The sequence below is a fragment of the Myotis yumanensis genome, unplaced genomic scaffold (assembly GCF_028538775.1).
Source record: "Myotis yumanensis isolate MYYU_CA2020_CCGP unplaced genomic scaffold, mMyoYum1.0.hap1 SCAF_3, whole genome shotgun sequence".
NCBI classification, from domain to species: Eukaryota; Metazoa; Chordata; class Mammalia; order Chiroptera; family Vespertilionidae; genus Myotis; species Myotis yumanensis.
The window spans coordinates 131,331,429-131,346,810 of NW_027223754.1; the positions used below are offsets into that span (position 1 = coordinate 131,331,429).

At 42.8% G+C, this 15,382-nt stretch overlaps 1 protein-coding gene across 2 annotated transcripts in view; it reads right to left on the minus strand.

Moving 5' to 3' along the window:
* Positions 1–8,884: 8,884 nt before the first annotated feature.
* The window catches only part of POC1B (POC1 centriolar protein B), a 111,716-nt gene continuing 105,218 nt past the window's right edge, over positions 8,885–15,382 (minus strand). The window contains exons 11-12 of one of the 2 annotated variants that reach the window (XM_070409608.1): positions 14,557–14,775; positions 8,885–10,380 (exon numbers count right to left, since the gene is read on the minus strand). In XM_070409608.1, the coding sequence (XP_070265709.1) occupies positions 10,276–10,380; positions 14,557–14,775 (324 nt within the window). In that variant the 3' untranslated portion in view covers positions 8,885–10,275. The remainder of the gene's footprint in view (positions 10,381–14,556; positions 14,776–15,382) is intronic. The other variant, XM_070409609.1, reaches the window with a different exon arrangement.

Consider the following 15,382-nt stretch of genomic DNA (forward strand, 5'->3'; position numbering starts at 1 on the left):
TTGTTTACTTCATAGTTGATAGTTTCAATGATGCTGTGAGAGAGCAGCACACACAGGTCCGCTCCCTATGCCGCCATCTTGGTTCCCCCTTTTTTTTTCATTTAACATATGATTAAGGCTGTATGCTTTTTGAAATAGATTTACCATTTTGAGATATAATGTAAATGAAAGGAGGCAGCACAAAACAGTAGAGGGCTGACTCATGAGTGATGAGACTGTTCTTATGGCCCAGGTCCTGACACTAATCTATCACTTTATCTCCATTTCCTCACAATCAAGAGGTGCTCTGGCTGGTGTAGCTCAGCTGGTTGAAGAGGCCCATAAATCAGAAGGTGGTGGTTCAATTTCCAGTCAGGGCTAGTGCAGGAGGCAGCCGATGGATGTTTCTCTCTCTCTCTCTCTCTCTCTCTCTCTCTCTCTCTCTCCCTATCTCTAAAATCAACAAAAATAAATAAAGAGGTGTGTTTTCCTTAGTTCTATTATTTCCAAGACTACAAAATTATGAGAACTGTGCCTTTGAGACACACAAAGCCATACTGTTCAGATAATGATTGGACATAGCAGGTCACAGCCACCAAGACAAGCAGACCCCTACCTTGACTTTTCCAAATAAGTCCAATCCCCCTGCTGATTGTATCTAGAGGTTAATTTTAGTTCAAGTTGTTGTAACCATAAAAGCCTACGGAGGCAGGCGAACAGGACTGCCTTTTACTTCTGAAGTAAAACAGTCCCTTAGCCCTCTCTTTCACAGAAACATGTGTCAGAGCAATCTGTCCATCCATTGCTCAGGGTCTGCCAGTCAGCCTGTGCAGGGAGGCTGAGCCACTGGGCCCTACAGGACACCTACTTTCCCAGGCCACTCTACCAATCCCAGAAGACATAGCAGCGCTAACACATAGAAACAAACACAGGGAAGCAGCAAAAATGTGGAGACAAAGAAAAATGTCACAAATGAAAGAACTGAAGAAATCTCCAGAAAAAGAACTAAATGAAAAGGAAGTAAGCAAACCATTAGATACAGAGTTCAAAACCATGATTATAAGGATGCTCAAGGAACTTAACGAGAGCTTCAAGGGACTTAGTGAGAATTTCCAGGAACTTAGTGAGGACATCAAAGACATGAAAAAGGACCAGTCAGAAGTAAAGCACACACTAACTGACATGAAGAATAATTTACAGGGAATCAACAGTAGAGGACACTGAGAATCAAATCTGTGATTTGAAATATGAGGAAGCAAAAAAACCCCCACCTAATTAGAAGAGCAAAAAGAAAAAATATGAAGATAGTATAAGGAGCCTCTGGGACAACTCCAAGGCTACCAACATTCACATCATGCGGGGATGACAGAAGGAGAAGAGAAGGAGCAAATTGAAAACCTATTTGAAGAAATAATGTCAGAAAACTTCCCCTATCAGGTAAAAGAAATAGACTTACAAGTCCAGGAAGTGCAGAGAATTCCAAACAAGAGGAATCCAAAGAGGCCACACCAAGATACATCATAATTAAAATGCCAAGGGTTAAAGACAAAGAGAGAATCTTAAAAGCAGCAAGAGAAAAGCAGTTAGTTACCTATAAAGGAGCACCCATATTACTATCAGTTGATTTCTCAACAGAAACTTTGCAGGCCAGAAGGGAGTGGCAAGAAATATTCAAAGTGATGAAAAGCAAGGATCTATAACCAAGATTACTCTATCCAACAAAGCTATCATTTAGAATTGAAGGTCAATAAAGAGCTTTACAGACAAGAAAAAGCTAAAGGAATTCACCACCACCAATAAATGTTAAAGGCTCTTCTTTAAGAAAAAGGAAAAAAAAAGATAAAAAATATGAACAATAAAATGACAATAAATACATATCTATCAATAATTGAATCTAAAAATTAAAATAAATGAACAAGGAATCTAATGAATAAAATAGAACCAGAGGCATAGATACATGGAACAGAGTGAGGAATCTCAGAGGGAAGGAGGGAGAGGGAGGTGGGAAGAGATTAACCAAAGATCTTATATGTATATATGCATTACCTATGGACACAGACAATCTCTCTCTCTATATATAAAAGCCTAAGAGACCGGCCAACGGCTGGTAGCTATGATGCACACTGACCACCAGGGGGCAGACGCTCAATGCAGGAGCGGAAACCACAAGCATGGAAACATGGAATAGACTGATGAATCTCAGAGGGAAGCAGGAAGGGGGAGGGTGGAAAGAGATTAACCAAAGATCTTAATATGCATACTGAGGCCTGGTGCACGGATTCCTGCACCGGTGGGGTCCCTCAGCCTGGTCTGCAGGGATTGGGCTGAAACTAGCTCTCCGACATCCCCTGAGGGGTCCCAGATTTCGAGAGGGCGAAGGCCAGGCTGAGGGACGCCACCGGTGCAGAAATCCGTGTACCAGGCCTCTAGTAGGGTAATAACGGCTTAGGGCGGGCAGGAACTGGGTGAAAGGGAGCAATGGGGGGAAAAAGGGAAACATCTGTAATACTCTCATCAATAAAGATTTTTAAAATTAATAACATTTTAAAGAAGAGCTGCTCATAAGACATTTTTGCTCTACAGCAATTGGGTTATTACAGTTGAAACATCAAATGCTTATATTAATGATGAATACAGTCCAGAATTTTATCATCTCTGGGTTTTTACATTGACAGTGTAATTACTTCCTGTCTATAGTTCCAAATGCCCCAGGTCTGAGCTGAGCTTATATAAGCATGTACTGTGTTGGAAACAACTAAGTCTGGACCCTCTGAAGACACAGCTCCTTTTATATGTATTTTTCATGATCTCATCTGCTTCAAAATCAAGTCCTGCATCTTTTGCCTTCATCACTCAGTTTAAGGTGAAAATGAAGGTGAAAACGAAGGTGAAAACGAAGGTGAAAATAATGAAAGTCTTAGACAGGTGTTCCCTTGAGCAAGAATAAGGTGTTCACCTTGAGCAGTTTATTGCCTTCTGCCCTGAATGTTACGCCCTTGCTCTCTCCTTCTCAGAGAGTGATCAAATTGCCCGGCACTGTGGCCTTTGCTCTTGGCAATTCTGACTCTCGCTCGCTGAAAGTGGTGCAGAAAGAGGATTTAAAAACTTTGAACTCTTTATGTGATGTTTGCCTTTGACACAGCTGTTATTAAGAGTTCTGAAAAAGCAGCAGTCCCTACAAGAACATCAGGTTTCTAAATGATTCATCTCCTCACAGACCTTGATATTCAATCCAGGTGTAGGAATAAACAGTATAGCCCTCGGGTTCCGTCCTGCAGGCTTGGACCAGCTTCAGTGAAATTCTATAGCAAAAGGCCCTGCGCTTCCCCTGACTTTCTCTTTGTTCTACTAACTTTTATCTCCGAAAAGCAAAGGGATTTCCTTTGGGGATTAAGCAGGGGAAACAGCCTAAGGTAGTGATAGTGTTTCATTAGAATTATGGGATGCACAAGTGTCCTGAAGTCGGCCCAGCAAGAAGCTCCCTTCTGTCTGGGATGCGCCCAGGGCCTGTCCAGCAGGGAGCTCCAGCCTCACTGCCCTTCCTCCTAGCCCCAGGGGCACCTGGGCAAACAGGGTGGTTTCTTGAGTAGGCAGAGCAGTGATCCAAAAAGGATGAGAAAGTGACACATGCTTTCCCTCCCTTTTTCTTTGTATTTTTCAAAAAATTTTACAAGTCTTATTTTGTCAACACTACATCATTTTGAAATATCTATTTTAAATTTTGACAGGAGCCATCCTCATCCTGCCAAGCCATGGTTTCGAGTCACTGGAACGAACAGGGGCCAAGAACAATGCCGATGATACATGTTCTTAATGACAGAGCTGCACAAAGACTGAGATGAGAGTGAAGCGTTCCCTGTCCGCGGACTAGGACAGACTGTTCCGCACCGGAAGTCCGCAGAAGGATGAGGGCGTGGCAGCAGAGGGAAAGGGTTTGCATCGAAGCAGCTACACCAGTGCTCACCTGACTTCTGCATCTCCTGTCCACACAGGGCGAGGCGAAAGTACTACTTAGTAGGTACTCCTCCTGAACCACTAAAAAAATCCTGAAATAAACAGGAACATAAGTCGCATTTCTACTAGATTTGTTTCTGAAATGTTTACATTCTGATTTGCGGTTGAGATTTACTTTTAAAATATTCAATGCTCACCCGAATGGCTGAATTCTAAGTTAACGATGTTTTTATTAATTACTCTTGAAGTAAAACAAGTTTCTTGGTTCAATTTTAACTTTAAAAGTTTCAAAGAGATACTGTTTTTCATATTTCTTATTTTAACTTTGTTATATTTTGCTTTCACTTATTATGACCACACTTTACACTTTTAGGAAGATGCTTGGCCACACTTTCACTATTTTAGCTGTATTCCATTTAATTTGACACATTGCATTTCTATTTGTATTTAAAAATCACAACCTTTTGGGGTTTTGTCTCTGACCCAAATATTATTTAGTGGATCTTAAGTTTTCTTTCCCATATTTTTTATATTATTGAGCATTTCATTTTCTGGATATATGGAGGATAGACTTATGATTTACTTATATTGTGTGGTCCAGAACATGGAAAATTTTTGTTTGTAATATACTTGGGCAAAAAAAAAAGCATATTTACTCATATTACCATGTAGGTGTGTTTTTTTTTCAATCCTCACAGAAGGATATGTGTGTTTTTTTTAATTAGTGAGAGAGAGAAAGAGAGAGAGAGAGAGAGAGAGAGAGAAAAGAAACATTGATCGGTTGCCTCCCATATGTGTTCTGATCAGGATCAAACCTATAACCTGGGTATGTATTCCCTGACTGGGAATCAAACCTGCAAACTTTTGGTGTATGGGGTGATGCTCCAACCGACTGAGTCCCCTGGCCAGGGCACCATGTTGTTCTTTATACATATTAAATCTGTCTTATTAATTTTGTGTAATTTTATATCACATGGATTAACTAAATTCTACTTAGAAACTGTTGATATTCCCAATAGTGTTGTATTTCTGTCATTTTTTTCTATTCATGTACTTTTTGCTTTATGCCTTTAGAAGTTTTAGCTGATCAAGTTATTTCTCCTACTGCTTTTGTTGTGAAATGTACTTTAGTATGAACAAAATATTAAATCAGAGTCTTTATTTTTTAATAAGAACAAGTTTCAGATTTAACCCAAAAGAAAATGCAAAGGATGTAGTATTCCGCAAAGAAAAAAGGAGCTGTGCACACCCTCCTCACCCCCATTAACCTCTGTCTCTTGGCAAAACATCGACCTATTTTCCTAAACCCAGGCTGCCATTGTGTACCTGGCTGAGTCACAGTTAGGGCTAATAGAGGACAACCTGGCAATCACACTGTGTTCCTAGATTCAATGTACATTCATAAATCCTCTGGTGCATGATGTTGAAATCTCGTGACTTGCTAAGGCAAAACATTGAGTAAGCCATAAGGGGAAATGAAACATATAGTGTATTGATAGTATAATTCCATGTGAATACTAAGATAGACCCATCTGTTTTAATAATTAAATTTGCTATTGAATTGAGCATGATTATTTGTCAATACTTCCGAATATTAGAGTAATTTTTTTTATCAGCTACCCAGAGATAGATGGTTTATCTCCCAATTCTTTTAGATATATAGAATTTATCTTGGGAATAATAAACTCCCAAGTTTGCTCTAAATATGAATGAAGAGTTAAGTGAGGATCTGGACTGCCTTGTCTTTAGAGAAAAGGCAGTAATAATAATAATAATACCTGTTCTCCAAGTGGCCAAAGGGCCAGGATGGTAGGGGTCATAAGCTGGTTCACATTCCAGGCCCTTCTCCTACTTCCTGTTTTTGCCTTATCTTTATTTAGGACTAGTGACCCAGTGCATGGATTCATGCACATTGAAAGGAAATTAATTAGAAGGACTGGGCAAGATGGGCCAGACACACCCTGGAGCCAACCTCTCCGGCGTCTTCGGAGTGAGCGGGGTCCCTCCAGCAGGTGAGGTCCCTTGGCCTGGCCTGCGGGGATCAGGCTGAAATCGGCTCTCCAACATTCCCTAGGGGGTCCCAGAGTGCTAGAGGGCACTCTGCAAAGTTGCTGTGGTACAGGGTGTGGAACGCAAACACAAGTGTGCAGTAAACCAGATTCGGGGCTGACAGTGCCCCAGCAACATAACCCACGGCCAAAGCTGGAATTGCGTGACTCTGCAAGGAATCGGGCTCCCTCCTTTCTGCTTCTGGGGTGCATCACTTGAGAACTGCTGCTGCCAAGTCACTGCAACTTGGCAGCTCCTGCGTTGAGCATCTGCCCCTTGGTGGTCAGTGCGCATCATAGCGACCAGTTGGACGGTTGGACACTTAGCATATTAGCCTTTTATATATATAACTAGAGGCCCGGTGCACAAAAATTTGTGCACTCGGGGGGTGGGGGGGGGTCCCTCAGCCTGGCCTGTGCCCTCTCGCAGTCTGGGACCCCTCGGGAGATAACGACCTGCTGGCTTAGGCCTGCTCCCGGGTGGCAGAGGGCAGGCCCAATCCCTAGGTGCAGCCCCTGGTCGGGCTCAGAGCAGGGACTATTGGGGAGTTGGGGCGCCGCCCCGTCATGCACAGAGCAGGGCGGATCAGGAGGTGGGATGCCACCCTCAGTCACGCTCAGGGTAGGGCCGATTGGGGGGTTGGGGCACCGCCCCCTGTCACACTCAAGGCAGGGTCCATAGGGAGGTTGTGGTGCCACTCACTGTCACACACAGAGCAGGGCCGATCAGGGGGTTGAGGAGCTCCCTCCTGTCACGCACAGAGCAGGGCCCATCAGGGGGTTGGGGCACTGCCCCCTGTCACTCACAGAGCAGGGCCGATAGGGGATTTGGGCACCATCCCCTGTCACACACAGAGCAGGGCCGATCAGGGGGTTGGGGCACCACCACTGTCACACTCAGGGCAGGGTCGATGGGGGGGGAGGGGTTGGGGCGCCACACCCTGTCACACACAGAGCAGGGCCGATAAGGGGGTTGAGGAGCTCCCCCCTGTCACGAACAGAGCAGGGCAGATAGGGAGGTTGTGGCCCCGCTCCCTGTCACACACAGAGCCGCAGGGTGATCAGGGGGTTTGGTTTCTGCCCTCCGTCACGCTGATCCCGGTGCCAGGAGGCCTCGCTGCTCCGCTGATCCCGGTGCTTGGACGCATATTACCCTTTTACTATATAGGATAGAGGCCTGGTGCATGGGTGGGGGCCGGCTGGTTTGCCCTGAAGGGTGTCCTGGATCAGGGTGGGGGTCCCACTTGGGTGCCTGGCCAGCCTGGGTGAGGGGATGATGGCTGTTTGCATCTGGTCACACCCCCTTTAGGGTGGGGTTCCCCACTGGGGTGCCTGGCCAGCCTGGGTGAGGGGCTGAGGGCCGTTTTCAGGCTGGCGGGTGACTGAAACTCCCAACCTGTCCTTTTTTCCTTTTTTTAAAATTCTGGGCCAGCTTTAGCTCTGAGGCTTGGCTCCAGCTATGAGACCTCCCCTGCTGAAAGCAGGTTTCTGGCCTTTGTTTACCTTCTGTATTTGAAACAATGTTGCGATCCTGCTGGCTGAAGCTCGGGGTTTTGTTTAGCTTCTATATTTGTTACAATGTTGCTTAGAGTGCAGCTGAGAGGACGGCAAGGCAGGTGGGGAAGCTTGGCTTCCTCTGTCACTGAAGCAAGCAAGCCTCCCTGTTCACGTCAGTTGCCTGGCTGGCGGCCGCAATCTTGGTTGGCAGTTAATTTGCATATCTCAGTGATTAGCCAATGGGAAGGGAAGTGGCCGTACGGCTAATTACCATGTTTCTCTTTTATTAGATAGGACTAGAGGCCTGTTGCACGAAGAGATTCGTGCAATAGGCCTTCCCTTCCCTTGGCTGCTGGCACCAGTTTTCCTCTGGCACCGGGGACCCAGGCCTTCGGTCTGGCTGGGCTCCGGCCAGATCCTCCTCTCCCCTCCCCCCAGCCATCAGGCTTCACTGACTCAAGGGGGAGGGGTGCAGGTCCAAGAGGAGCTGGAAAGAGAGCACATCACGTACGACGTCCTGGGCTATTATGATGGGAAGACCTGAAGGGTTTGGGGGCAAAGAGCCACGGTTTTAACTCGGGTTTTCCAGAACCACTCTGGCCAGCTGTACAAGGTGACAGGGGGGAAACCAGCTGGAAGGGAACTGCAGTCATCCAGGTAAGAGGTGATGGTGGGTGATATAGGTAGTGATATAGGTTGGGTTTTCATCTGTTCTGACAAGATGGGCTGAAGGAGTGGAACATGGGGTGTGAGAGAAGAGTCGAGGATGACTCATTTCCAGGTCTTCAGCCTGAGCACCGGGAAGCGGGGTTGCCACTTATTGAGATGGGACGACTAGAGAGGAACTGGCTGGTGGGGAAGGTGGGACTGTGGGCAGCAGAGTTTAGTTTTGGACATATTTAGAGATGCCTACTAATCTTCTAAGTGGAGATGTTCATCAGGCAGCTGAATATACAAGTCAAAAAAGATGAGAGGCTGGAATCCGGTAAACACCAAGGAGAATCTGCAAAAGCTTAAAAAATGGGGTGGGGGTGGGGGGCAATTAAATGACTCTCTTGAAAAAGTTTCAAGGCATTTTACTCATAAAGGCCTGTGATGACTGTGAAATGTGTGGCAGCATCATGCTGTAAGCAGTGGCTATAGCTAGATCAATGGTTTCTAAAGTGTGGGCTTCAGGCCAACAAACATCTGCCTCACCCGTGAGATTCTTAGAGATGCACGTTATTGGCCCCAGCGACCTACTGAATCATCAACTCTGGGAATGCGGCCCAGGAAACCGTTTTGACAGGTTTTCCAGGAGGCTGTTATGCACATTAAAATGGAATCAGCCAGATAATAACAAGTTTAATATTTCCAGGTTTCAATCATTAAAAAAAAAAAAGAAACAACATTTTTTATGGGTAAAATGTCTTTATTGTTTGAAGCATAAAAAAGAGTGAACAAAGCCAGTATGACATTTCATTTCTTAGTCTTCTCAATGAGTTTATAAAAATACTTGCCACTTAGTCTATAGACTCTTGAAAATGTCTAGACGTTTATATATGATATAAAAAGGCACTTAAAACATGAGATAATAAAAAACTACCTCACTGATACAACTGAAGTTGCTTTGAGAAAAATTTCTACATATAGACAGACTCCTACATAAATAGGACTTCACTTTTTCTTGTTTTCCAACACATACAGAGCATTTTCCCCACGTTGCCTACAGACCATCTTCTCACACCTTCTTTGTCCTTGATATAGGTTAATAGAAAAGCAAGCTAAAATTCATGTTGCTTTTTTTTCCAATTTAATCTCTTATTTTGCTTAAGCTAAAACAAAATTCTTAACTTGTAACCAAGATCTTTTAGCACACCTGGCTCATTTTCATTTAGTTTCAAATCACAATTCATTTAACTGTGATGATGTGAATGTATTTTTTAAAGTACCCATTATTCAGCTGCCAAGATCATACTAAGCAACATTTCTGAAGCATGTGAACATACATGGTGTATATCTGTAAGTATTGCTGCTGCATCATTCTGGCTTTTGAGCTGAATGAAATCACAGTAACATAATCTTTGTAAACTGGGATTACAAGTTAAAATACAATTCAAATCATTCACTGCATTCAGCTATGAAAGAAAGATGTGTGCTTCACCACATATTTTTAACTTCATTTTCTTTCAGGTTGGTCAAAGATAAACAATATAAAATATACATTAAATAAAATCCCACTGACCTATGTCATACATGTACTGTTGCTAATTAAAATAAGTGTACTCTTGCTGTGGAAATTCTGTATTTTGGAAATATTTATACGGTCATCTTTTCAAGGTATTGGTAAGAAAGGATAAATGTTTTCTTTGAATATATAGTATGCTATTTTAGAGGTGAGTTATTTCACCCTAAAAGTGCTCACTAAAAAAATACATTAATTGCTTTAAGGAATTGCATGAACATGGTTAATCTGAAATGATTTAACAATGCAACCCAAAGACTTGGTTACTTTTCTGGTGGGGTTTAGACTACAAACGAAAACTGACATTTAGAATAATATGGGGAAAATACAGAGCCACTTGAACGCGTATCGCTTTATTGCTGCAATCAGAAATGGTAATGATTTGAAACAGTCCTTGACATTGATTTGTGAATTTAAGTTCATCATTTATTATGCCTTTTCTTCTGTTGCTCACTCTTGTAAGAAATGCCATGATGATTAGCGCATGGTTGTGTCCCATGGAGACTCCTGTACTGCCTTCCTGTGTATATACACATGTGCTCATTCAACGTGCCTCTGCTCACACTTTTCTATTTACATTTTTTGTTGCATGGCGTTGCAAAGCCTTTGCTGATTTTCAAGGCAGTCTTTCAGTTTATCCTCTGTCAAAGTCAATCGCTGCTCCAAGATTGAAACAGTCTACAAAAAGAACAAAATAATCAATGATGATAAGGACAATGATGATAATCTCTGCAGAGGAGATTCTTTTAGAACTAGAATGCCTACCCTTTCACCAGGAAGTTGGCTCAAAAATGGGCCCCAGAACTTGCTCTGCCTCTGGCTCTACTCCAGGGCAAAGCACTGTCAAGCAGTTTGAAGAAAAAAACAAAAACTGATGCATTTGAGGAAAAACAGAAAAGATCTTCCAAAGCATCGATGCCAGGAAAGAGGCCACATGTGGAGATCTAAGTGGTATGGGGAGTGGGGTGGGGGTACAATGTCACATGCCTAGCCCAGGTGCTACTTTTAATGCCATCATTGGTCATTCCATCACAGTCAATGATAGATCATATCTATACCACCTTAGACAGCTGGCTATCTAGTTTACTTTGAAAAAACCATAATAATTGTCTCTAGTTCTCATGCCCCAAAGATGATAATAGCACTTCAAAGGGTTGTTAGGAAGACTGAATGAAATGATGCATCAAAAATGCCTCAGCTAGTGCCTGGCATACAGGAAATGATGAATCTTAGCTAGTCTAACCCCTTCAGCTAATAAATAAGTATATGACTACACACACACACACACACACACACACACACACACAATGACTACTCTTAAATTTGGGAAATCTAATTTTTTGTGATATTGACTTCATCTTCAGTCTTTTACATCTTTTAAAACAACTTTTATTATAAAACTAGAGGCCCAGTGCACGAAATTTGTGCGCTTGGGGGTGGGGGTGGGGTCCCTCAGCCTGGCCTGTGCACTCTCGCAGTCTGGGAGCCCTTGGGGGATGTCTGACTGACGGCTTAGGCCCGCTCCCCATGGGGATTGGGGAGTAGGCCTAAGCCATCAGTTCGACATCCTTAGTGCTGCCACAGAGGACAGAGAGGCTCCTGCCCACTGCTGTGCCAGCCGTGAGCCCGGCTGTCAGAATCACCACTCCTGTCTACCCTCTTAACAGTTACTATCCTGACCATTACAGTATTACTTTCTTTTATTTCTTTATCATTTTATCTTTTGGGTGTATATCCCTAGACACTTTAATTTTGTCCTACCCATTTTCAAGAGTTGATATGCATTTCATCTTTTATTAATCAACTAGAGGCCTGGTGTATGAATTCGTGCACAGGTGGGGTCCGGCCAGCCCACCCCGATCGGGGTGGAGGGACCGATTGGGGGCCCTGCCCTTGACCTCAGGAGGGGGGGTTGGGGGCGGGGCTGGCTGGGGGGAGGGGCCAAGGGTGGTTGGCCAGCTGGCCCCGCCCCCTGGTTGAACTGGACTAACTCCTGGTAGAGGGGACAATTTGCATATTAGCCTTTTATTATACAGGATAGGCTGCTATCCCTTCCCCTCCTTTTCTTTACAAGTTGTTTTCTGTCAGGCTCAGGCCACGTGAAGGCAGAGTTCCCACCAGTCTGGACTTTAGGAATAGAACACCCAGGTCCAGCACAGTCTGCTCTTCTACCCTCCTTATCTTCAGTTATTTGGCAGTTGGACTCAAAGGCTGATAAGACTTCGGCTAGATCCCTTGGTAAGACTATAAGTGGTGGTCTGTTCTTTCATTAGAAGGCACATTACTAAGGTTTGGTTGTTTCTCTTTTCATAATGTTAGTAACTACTCAATGCTGAGAGCTCTTTAATTCTTGGGAGTTGTAAATGATGATATTCTAATTCCATCTTTAAAAATATATTAGTTGCTGTAACCGGTTTGGCTCAGTGGATAGAGCAGCCGTGGGCAAACTACAGCCCGCGGGCCGGATCCGGCCCATTTGAAATGAGTAAAACTAAAAAAAAAAAAAAAAGACCATACCCTTTTATGTAATGATGTTTATTTTGAATTTATATTAGTTCACACAAACACTCCATCCATGCTTTTGTTCCGGCCCTCCGGTCCAGTTTAAGAACCCATTGTGGCCCTCGAGTCAAAAAGTTTGCCCACTCTGGGATAGAGCATCGGCCTGCGGACTGAAAGGTCCCAGGTTCGATTCTGGTCAAGGGCATGTACCTTGGTTGTGGGCACATCCCCAGTAGGAGGTGTGCAGGAGGCAGCTGATCGATGTTTCTCTCTCATTGATGTTTCTAACTATCTCTATCCCTTCCTCTCTGTAAAATCAACAAAATATATTTTAAAAAAAGATAAAAATATATTAGTTAGGATAATTTATAAATAAGAGGAATTTCCCTCATCTACTATTTGGTTATGCAGTGGTAGAGTTCATAGGGGAAAGGCTGGGGAAATGCTTGGTTATTTCAGGAGCAAGTTTCAAGATAATGAATTAGTGCCCTATTATCCTTTGAAGGTAACCAATTTTTAAAACTGTCATTATTTATAGCTTTTGCTTTCATATTTGATACTACAGATCATGACAAGTTAAAAATAACAGTGATGCTGGTAATATATTCTATTTCTTGAGTGCCTACTATGAGTCAAGCATTTTACCAGATACTTTACATACATTTTCACCTGTTAAAAATATTATCAACACCTTTAACAATAGACTCCATTTATCTACCATCTAAACATAATTTCATTTTAATTTATTTCTAATTATAGTTCAGTAAAGATAGTAACACTGCAGCTGAGTTAAAAGTCCAGTCATCTGTAAATAAAGTGAATCAGAACATGTCTGTGTTACTTGGTACTGGCCCACAGATTCACTGTTCGTGTTTTGCAAGTGTGCTGTGCCTGCTTTTAACCACTTTCATACGTAAAAGCCAGCCAGCTCTTCAAAACTGAAGATAAAAAAATCATACAGCCATTCAATAAAGCTGTAAGTGAATCATTTATCTGTGAATCAGGCCAAAGGAAGTAGAAATGGATTGTGAAGCTGAAAGAGTGGAGAATGAAAAGATTCACGTGGGAGAGACGCATAAGGACTCAACCCTGCAGGCAAGAGTGCAGCTGAGGCAGTCGTGGCAGCGTGGGAACAAGCGCCAGCCAGGACGGAATCTGCATGGAGCTGAATGTTTTCACTCTGTAGTTAGTGGCTCTAAACCCTGGCTATCATACAAAATCATACGGGGTGATTGAAAGACCTTATCCTAGACCAATGTAAATGAATTCTCTGGAGATGAGAATAGGACATCTGAATGCTTATAAACTACGCAGGTGATTATAATGTACAGACAGGGCTGAGAACAGAATTAGATTATTTCTATGTAAGACCTATTACAACTTAAAATATTTATTCTGTAAAAGTATTTGACATCTCTAGATCACATTAAAGCCCCCTTTCTTATAACTGTGACAAGTCCGCTCTGACGAATACTGGTATTCTTAGTCTATGTATCAAAGAGGAACTACAGAAAACTTCTTCAAAGGCAACATTGAATCAGCAAAGCTGGAAGAGAAACCTTTGGTGCTTTCCACACAACACTCCCCTTAAATGACATCTATATCTCTTGAGCAAGAGTCGGAAGACCTTTGGTATATTAACATCCATGGTGTTCCTTCTTCGCAAAGGTAAACTGGTAAGATTCTAAAATGGGAATGCAAACCCCATCACCTGCAGAAAAACTCAGCATCAATGCAAGCAGCTCTGCAAATAGGGGATAGCAAGAATATCCTCAGAGTGAAGAACTGTAAACACTGCCAATAGTTCTTTCTAACCAGAAATAATTAATCCCAATACATTTGTCTTATGGCCTTAAACATGCCACTGAAAATGTCCTAATCTGAACATATCAAAACTTCTACTGCCCAGATCAAAATGCTGCCACCTCTATTCTTCATAGTCTCTACTGCTCCCTTCTGGCCTCTGGATGCAAGATGCAAGATACAGGAGAGAGGGGGAGAGGGGGAGAGAGGAGAGGGGAGAGGGGGAGAGAGGAGAGGGGAGAGGGGGAGAGAGGAGAGGGGAGAGGGGAAAGGGGAGAGGAGAGAGGGGAGAGGGGAGAGAGGAGAGGGGAGAGGGGAAAGGGGAGAGGAGAGAGGGGAGAGGGGAGAGAGAAGAGAGATGCTCTGACTTTATCTCCACAAGATCTTACTAGAGCAGCTCAGCAGAGCATTCCTTATTATACTGACTGCCACCATGAGCTTGCCTTTCTAAGAAAAAAGAATTTCCCCCTACTCTGCTAATTCTACAGCTTGCTGTAACCAGGACTGTTCCTCATATCTTGTCCTCCAGTACAAAGCATAGCAATTCACCTGTGTCAAAACATTGAGCTGTTCCATAATATGCTCTAAAGCTTCAGTCACAGCGAGTGGTATGCTTCTTTGACTCTCAGAAGGGAAGTCGCTCATGTCTTCTGATTTCTTTTTCAAGGTTGTTCGTGGATATTCTGATGACATTAAAGAAGGATTCAAGAAATACTTGCACAGCTCTTCATCCTTGTCTGGCAGAGTTCTAACAACAGTGTCCGTTGTCTTTGACATCATAGAAAGAAGAGAAACTGTTACATTGCCCAAACTTTAAAATGATATATACGTAAAAGTTTTCAATATTCTCCTAAAAACCCAGCTTTCCTTTAATTGTTTATCTTCAACTATGACAAAGTATGGAAATTACAATTATAACAAGGAAATAAAGCTAAAAATAAACACAGAAAATTTACAATTTTCCTTGATTTTTTTTCAAGGAAAAACTGCATTTTGCATGTATTTGTCTGAGGGATTAGCTATTCCATCATTCAAAGACTGTTAGATGCACTCTAATTCTTAATCAAATATCACATTCATTAAGGTGATTATTATTTTTAAAAAGTGGAAAATAACAAATATTGGTGAGGATGTAGAGAAATTGGAACCCTCGTGTATTGCTGGTGTGAATATAAAATACTGCAGTTCCTGTAAAAACAGTTTCACTGTTCCTTGCAAAGTTAAGCATAGAATTACCATATGATCAATTCCACTCCTAGGTTTATATCTAAAATAATTGAAAGCAGGAACTTGAACAGATATTTGTACACCAATGTGAATAGTATCATTACTCAAAATAGCCAAAGATGGAGACAACCCAATATCCATCATCAGA